This window comes from Erythranthe guttata, chromosome 12, assembly GCF_056151865.1.
Source record: "Erythranthe guttata isolate IM_541 chromosome 12, IM_541, whole genome shotgun sequence".
Classification (NCBI taxonomy): domain Eukaryota; kingdom Viridiplantae; phylum Streptophyta; class Magnoliopsida; order Lamiales; family Phrymaceae; genus Erythranthe; species Erythranthe guttata.
In genome coordinates this window covers 15,325,150-15,332,237 of record NC_142544.1, presented here as the reverse complement: position 1 = coordinate 15,332,237, position 7,088 = coordinate 15,325,150, and the positions used below count along the sequence as shown (strand labels likewise).

The window sequence follows — 7,088 nt, the reverse complement described above, 5'->3', positions numbered from 1 at the left end:
TATTTAATTTTGTTGGAGATAGGCCAACTAACAAAAACACACAGTGGCAGGCGGACTACTCAAAGCTAACTCGAACCAATTCTCCCTCGTCTTCTCCGCCCCTCCCCGGCCCCCCTAGACCCCCCCTTTTATACTACACTACACACACAGTTCACATACTCACTTTCCAGACTTAATTTCTAGAAAACAACCACCACTCCTCCGCCAATCCACCGTCGCAATGGCCTCCATCTCCTTCTCCGCCTCCGTCTCCTCCTCCACTCAATTCATCCGCCCCTCCGCATTCTTCCTCAAACCACGCTCCATCTCCCGCCTCCCCCTCGTACGCGCTAAGATCCGCGAGATCTTTATGCCGGCACTCAGCTCGACCATGACCGAGGGCAAAATCGTCAGCTGGATTAAATCGGAGGGCGACGTCCTCTCCAAGGGCGAATCCGTCGTTGTTGTTGAATCCGACAAAGCCGATATGGATGTCGAGACTTTCTACGACGGAATTCTAGCCGCCATTGTTGTCAACGAAGGCGAGACGGCTCCCGTCGGCGCGCCGATTGGCCTTCTGGCCGAAACCGAGGCCGAAATCGCCGAAGCTAAGGCTAAAGCCGCCGCTCAATCCTCGCCGGCACCGGCCGCGCCGGTCGAGCAATCCGCTCCCGTTGCTGCGAAAGTTGAATCTCCGGCGGCTCCCGCAGTTGCCGCTGCTCCCCCAACGCCGGGGAAGTTGGTGGCGACTCCGTTTGCGAAGAAATTGGCGAAGCAGCATAAGGTGGATATCAGTAAATTGGTCGGGACAGGGCCTTTTGGCAGGGTTACGCCGGAGGATGTGGAGAAGGCAGCTGGAATTACAGCTGCTCCCAAGCCTAATTTGGTAGCGGCGGCTGCACCACCAGCGGCTGCTGCAGCACCTGTGGCTTGTCCTCCCAAGGCTGAAAGAAGTTTCCCTGAGATTCCAGGATCCAATGTGGTACCTTTCACTGCCATGCAGTCTGCGGTGTCGAAGAATATGTTGGAGAGTCTAAGCGTGCCGACTTTCCGAGTCGGTTACCCGATTGCCACAGATGCCCTTGATGCTCTATATGAGAAGGTACATTTCTTTGAAAATTGTTTATTTGATCTCAATTATTATGCCGAATTTAGATGTGAGATGAAAATTAAAACGTTGCAATTTGGAATTCCTTCGATTTCTTATGGCGGATCGAAGCATTTGTTGTCGTTTGGCATCAATCGATTCATTTGGCGTATCTATAAGTGTAAAAGAACACAATCATTGTCAAAATTTAAATATTGGGATTTATTGTATTAACATAGGTGAAGCCGAAGGGTGTTACCATGACTGTGTTGTTGGCAAAAGCTGTGGCAATGGCGTTGGTTCAGCATCCGGTGGTGAATGCTACATGTAAAGATGGGAAAAGTTTTACTTACAACGGCAGTATAAATATTGCTGTGGCTGTGGCGATTAATGATGGATTGATCACACCTGTTCTTCAAGATGCTGATAAGGTGCATTTCTTTTTACATCGTTTATATGACTGTAGTTCTGTCACTATTGAAGTAGTAAACGGCAATGAATTGTTTTATTTTGTTATAGTTGGATCTGTATCTGTTATCTAAAAAATGGAAGGAACTAGTCGAGAAGGCTCGGGCAAAGCAGCTTCAACCCCAAGAGTACAATTCAGGTACTCCAACAGTAAAAGCCGTGTGAACTTTGAAGAACACATCAAATATTTCAACTTATTTGTCGTATCAGAACTTATTTTTATGGTTTTTTGATATGTAGGGACTTTCACATTATCGAATTTGGGCATGTTTGGAGTGGATAGGTTTGATGCTATCCTTCCTCCAGGGCAGGTGAGGATTGAGATCTAACATTATATTCGTTTGCAAATTTACGATTTTGTACGAACTAATTTATGCATTTGTTATGTAATTTGGACGATGGATGATCAGGGGGCTATTATGGCTGTGGGAGCATCAAAGCCTACTGTTATAGCTGACAAAGATGGATTCTTTAGCGTCAAAAACAAAATGCTGGTAAGTCTATCATCTACTCTGTCATCTAGTTATGAAATGTATATGCATATACGTTTATACATAATGTTTGGAGCTTTATATAACTAACTGGGACTGTCCTCCTTGCAATTCACATGTTTGCGGCGCGATATGTTGCGCTCTTGATCGACTAGTTTGAATGATTAAATTTGTTATACTACAAATATGTTCTGGAAACCTCCCTGTTTCTCCAAATGGTGTCGATAAGCAGTACATTTCAAGTTCATTACGAGCCCATATTTAAAAACAAAATTAAAAAGAAAAACACAAATTCACTTTTGGTTCCTATCCCCTGATCAATTTTTGATTCCCTCTTATGTGAGGGTAACATTCAGAATCGGAATATATATGAGATTCCAATTTCTGATCCAATTTTAATTTCCTGAACATAATTACGAAAATTCCAATTTTTTTCTGAAAAATACACTTACACTATCAAAATTTATTCTGTATTTTATATATTTGGTTTTTAAATTTTGGAATTTCCCGAATTCCTCTGATTCCGATCCAAAAAATTTCCGATTCTGGAAGAAGTTTTCTCATTCCAATTTCCCGAAATTCCGAAAATTCCAAATTTTTCTAAACGAAATTTGATTAGTTTTTCACTTCCAAGAAAAAAATCAGAATTTTTCGAAAAGTGCTAATTCCGATATGTTCAATTTTCGCCCCTCGCCACACCCAAGAAAAGGAAGAAATGAAAATTTATATTCATAACGATAGTAGAATCTGCATACTTCTTTCCTTTATAGTAAATTTTTCCTGTAACTGGCCTTCACTGTACTGTCTGCAGTCACATAAGAAATGAATGCTACACACTAACCTCTGTTAGACACGTTGATACTGATACTGAACGTTATTGGCTCTTAAATAGTTGAATCGATAAACATTAACACATAGTAGTTGACTATAAGAATAGCAATAGGATTGAATTTCGTTGTTGTCATATTCCTGAAAATTTCTTTTTGAGAAGCTGCTCAAATGTCTCATCTTTCAGAATTTAGTTTCGTTTTTAGTTATGAGGTCTTCCCGAGGTGATCAATTACCATCTTTTAAGTTCGTATAAATGTCAGACTGAGGGTTGATTGTGCTCTGATTCGGAGTCGAATGCATTTCACTAACTAATAGAAATACAAATGCATCACGCAATGTGCCTTCACAAATACTGCTAAATTACCAGCAGTTTTCCTAGTTGAATTATGGGGATAAAGATAGAGCTATCATATACGTTTGAATGCTTTGATATCTGTTTAGAACAATATTCTGGGCGAAAATTCAGTTTCTTCATTGACTAAACGATTGGCAACTATATTTTCAGGTGAATGTTACAGCCGATCACCGAATAATCTACGGGGCTGACCTGGCAGCATTCCTCCAAACCTTCTCAAAAATCATCGAGAACCCAGAAAGCTTGACGATGTAGATCACTAAGAAGAAGATTCAGGTTAATAATGACAACCAAGTCTTACAAAGCCCGTGTTTCAGTACTGTGTTAGAGTTTCAGGCAATTTTGTTGTGTTTGATTCTTCCTCCTTTATCAAGATTTCATTCAACGGAACATGATCAAATATCAAAAGTCAGTTTCCAAAGCTTGTCAAGACACACATCAAGAAATTTTCAATATTGTTTTTTTTAGCATTTAAATAAATTATCAGTAGCAATGAAATAAACTTTCTTGATCTAGACAAAATACTTAGGTACAATAAGGACTAAGTAGTTCCTTTTTAAACATGCCCTGTCAGCTCAACCCCATCTTCCTTCTGCCTTCCGTCATCCAATTCACGGATCTGAACCGGCTTAAATGTATAGAATTTCGCGCAAATTACGTAATAAATCAAATTCAAGAACTGCAGCAAAGTGATCAACCAATACAAATACTCCAATTTCCCTCTATTGAGATTATCATCCGGCAGCCAATTCGATCCGCCGGGCCCAGCACTGTACTTATGCACGAGCGTAATCAAAAGTGTGCTCGTGTAACTTCCGGCGGAAATGGAAAGCCAGAACAACGCCGGAGCAGTGCTCCTCATACTCTCCGGCGCCTGATCGTAGAAAAACTCGAGATGCCCAATCGACATAAAAGCCTCCGCCACTCCATGCAGACAGTACTGTGGGGCCAGCCAGAAAACCGAGATAGGAATAGTCTCGTGGGGCCGGTCGAGTAACCCGTGGGCCCCGGCAGAGCTCTTCCGCCGGAGCTCAATGAAACCTGCCGCCAGGGTGGCGAGGAGAGAGATTACAAATCCGATCCCGATTCTAGTGAGGAAGGATATGCCGCGGTCGAGGCCGGTGAATTTACGTGCGATCGGGACGAAGATGCGGTCGTAGAGGAGTATGGTGGAGAGCATTGATGTTTGGGTGAAGACGGACATCGATGCCGGTGGGATTTGGAAGTTCCCGGTGAGGCGGCGGTTCATGGACTTGGCTTGCTGGAGGGAGAAGGTGTTCTGCTGGGCGGCAGCGGTGATGAGGAGGATTCCGGCGGCCCAGATGGGGCCCATTCGGATAAGGGTTTTCAGTTCTTCGACACGGTGGACTGTGCTCAACTGCCATGGGTTGGGGGATTTGGGGTTGTCCTTGTCTGTTACTATGGCGGCCTTGTCCAAGAACCTGTGCAGTTTTCAAATATTTCTTTCAAATTAATTAATTAAATTTATAAGATAATGGTAATCTACAATTTTTTGTTGTTGCATAAGTGAAGATAGGCTTGTGTGCAAAATGGAACAGAGATTATTGGCATTATCTGATAATGTAATGTAATGCAATGAACCAAATCATATAGGGTGGGCGCCTGATATAGCAAACATGACTCGTGAATAACTAACTTGTTGTCCACTTCCATGTGTTTTGCATAAGGTTTTGGAATTTTTTTTCTTTTTTCTTTTTTCATAATGTATATTTCTAGAATTTGTAAATTTAATATGTGATATTTTTAAATTTACAAATTCTAAAAATATGCATTATGAAAAAGAGAAAAAATATATTTTCCAAAATGAATTTGTAAATTCTTTTTATATACATGTAGAGTACATCAAATATTAAATCATTGGAACAACTAAAGTTTATTAATACTGCTAGATCCTAGACGAGTTAGATGTTACATCTAGTTATTTATACTGGGTGGATTTCAGTCGTAGATCTGATTAAATAGCAACTCACTAAACACATAATCACTAAACTCATGGGAAATTAGATGCTACATCTGATTATTTATATTGGGTGGATCTGAATCGCCCGCAGATTTACACATACATACACTCATCATGTGTATGTGTGCATAGTTGATAGTTATTTAATCAAATCTACGGTTCAAATACACCCGATATAAATAACAAAGTGTAGCATTCCTTTCATACTCAAAAGTGTCAACAAAATTATATGTAGATATATATATGTACTGTTGGGAGTCGATTCAATATAAATAACCCGATGTAGTATCTAATTACCCGTATCACTATTTCACATAATATAACTAGAAAAAACCCAAAGATAGAACTAAGTAGGGGCCTTCCTCAATCCTTGGGACTTATAAAAAAAAAGCCTCTTAATACTCTTTAAAACAATCATAACACACAACTAATGTAAAAGAAGAAACACAGTTAAAAAAAAAAAAAAAAAAATGAACTCACTTCATACTATCCGTGTGGACAAGTTTCCCACCGACAGAGATAGGCGCGTCAATACTCTCATTCTCGTACAACAACAACGCGCCGCCGCCACCACCACAACCCGCCACCTTCCTCTTCCTCCACGCCGCCGCAGCCACCTGCACCAGCCTCGTGAACGGGCTGCCGGCGGGGTCCACCACCCTGTACAGAGGGTACCCGAAGACGAACGCCACCACGGACAAAGCCATGGCAATCGCCGGAATCCCGAGCCCCCAACCCCACCCAACGTTGTCCTGCACGTACACAATCACCGTGTTCGCCACCAGAATCGACGCCCCCATGCAGAAGTAGTACCAGTTGAAGAACTTCCACGTGGCGGTCTTCTGCTCGGGGTCATTTTCGTCAAATTGGTCCGCCCCGAACGACACCACGCACGGCCGGATCCCCCCGGAGCCCAACGCCGTCAGCAAGAGAGAAACGTACAGCACAGCAAGCTGCCCGGAGTCGGCTTCCTCGCACGTGCGGGTTTTCCCGTCGCACGTGGGTGGCCGTAGCTTTGGCACGACCGCAGATATCGTTAAACTTATCATTCCCTATTCGATAAAATTAATATAGTTATTAATATTATATAATAAAGTTTTGACAAATTAAATTGTAAACACGATTTTAATTAGTAATATTATAATATTGTTGTGAGGAAATTAAAATTTACAATTTGGTATATAATTGAAGCGGCGGTGATGGTCCAAAACCTGCCGGCGAAGGCGTCGGCGATGAAAGCGCCGAGCAACGGTGTCATGGCGGCGGTGCCGCCGAAGTTGGTTAGGGTATTGGCCGCCTTAGTGAGTGGGAGGTGGAGCTGAGTTGTTAAGTAGCTTATCATGTTTGTACTGAAACCAACCACTGCTAATTTCTCACATATTTCATTTGCTGCACACATAAATAAATAAATTAATATATATTATACCTAATTAATTAGACTCTTGTAATAAAAATATATAGGATAATTTTGTTATGCAAATTTGGAGTTGTGTGTTTGATGAAGAAATTAAAAGCTTACCAAAGATGAAGGGCATAGTGACAATGCCACCCTTTTTCTTTTGGACATTTTTGCCCTTCTCGTTCATGGTTCCCATTTGCTTTGTTAGATTGTTTTGCAGCTTTTTGGAAATAAATGGACTCCAATGTATGATAATTTATAGGCAGGATTTAGTAGAATTACTTTTTTTACATGATGTATGTAACAGTACAATTTGAAGTGTAACTTTTGTCACTTTTAACCATGGTACTACATTTTGTAGGAATACAATGATTTAGTCTTGAATAATAGAATCGTAATACTCGCGGAAGGGTATTATGATTAATTTAGTATTTCAGGTTAGTAATTCGATCGAATTATTTGTTTGTATAATTGAGGGAATTGGAGGTTCAATAATC

The 7,088-nt window shown here is 41.3% G+C and overlaps 2 protein-coding genes across 2 annotated transcripts; one reads left to right on the top strand and one right to left on the bottom strand.

The window, feature by feature from the left end:
- Positions 1 to 3,733, top strand: LTA2 (2-oxoacid dehydrogenases acyltransferase family protein). The gene is made up of 6 exons (XM_012977770.2): positions 1 to 1,081; positions 1,306 to 1,497; positions 1,586 to 1,673; positions 1,775 to 1,845; positions 1,945 to 2,028; positions 3,362 to 3,733. Exons 1-6 carry the CDS (start codon positions 221 to 223, stop codon positions 3,464 to 3,466), a joined length of 1,401 nt encoding a protein of 466 aa, XP_012833224.2. The 5' UTR covers positions 1 to 220; the 3' UTR covers positions 3,467 to 3,733.
- Positions 3,592 to 6,864, bottom strand: LOC105954099 (protein NRT1/ PTR FAMILY 3.1). Its single transcript, XM_012977769.2, has 4 exons — positions 6,712 to 6,864; positions 6,364 to 6,581; positions 5,673 to 6,244; positions 3,592 to 4,653 (listed from the first exon to the last, which is right to left on the bottom strand). Exons 1-4 carry the CDS (start codon positions 6,785 to 6,787, stop codon positions 3,768 to 3,770), a joined length of 1,752 nt encoding a protein of 583 aa, XP_012833223.2. The 5' UTR covers positions 6,788 to 6,864; the 3' UTR covers positions 3,592 to 3,767.
- Positions 6,865 to 7,088: the final 224 nt, after the last annotated feature.

Coding starts and splice junctions, on each gene's coding strand:
- LTA2 (XM_012977770.2), top strand. CDS start 221: ATGGCCTCCATCTCCTTCTCCGCCTCCGTCTCCTCCTCCACTCAATTC. Junction 1,674..1,774: donor ACCCCAAGAGTACAATTCAG/GTACTCCAACAG, acceptor TTTGATATGTAG/GGACTTTCACATTATCGAAT. Junction 2,029..3,361: donor GCGTCAAAAACAAAATGCTG/GTAAGTCTATCA, acceptor CTATATTTTCAG/GTGAATGTTACAGCCGATCA.
- LOC105954099 (XM_012977769.2), bottom strand. CDS start 6,787: ATGGGAACCATGAACGAGAAGGGCAAAAATGTCCAAAAGAAAAAGGGT. Junction 6,245..6,363: donor CTTCAATTATATACCAAATT/GTAAATTTTAAT, acceptor TTTATCGAATAG/GGAATGATAAGTTTAACGAT. Junction 4,654..5,672: donor GTCCACACGGATAGTATGAA/GTGAGTTCATTT, acceptor AAAACTGCACAG/GTTCTTGGACAAGGCCGCCA.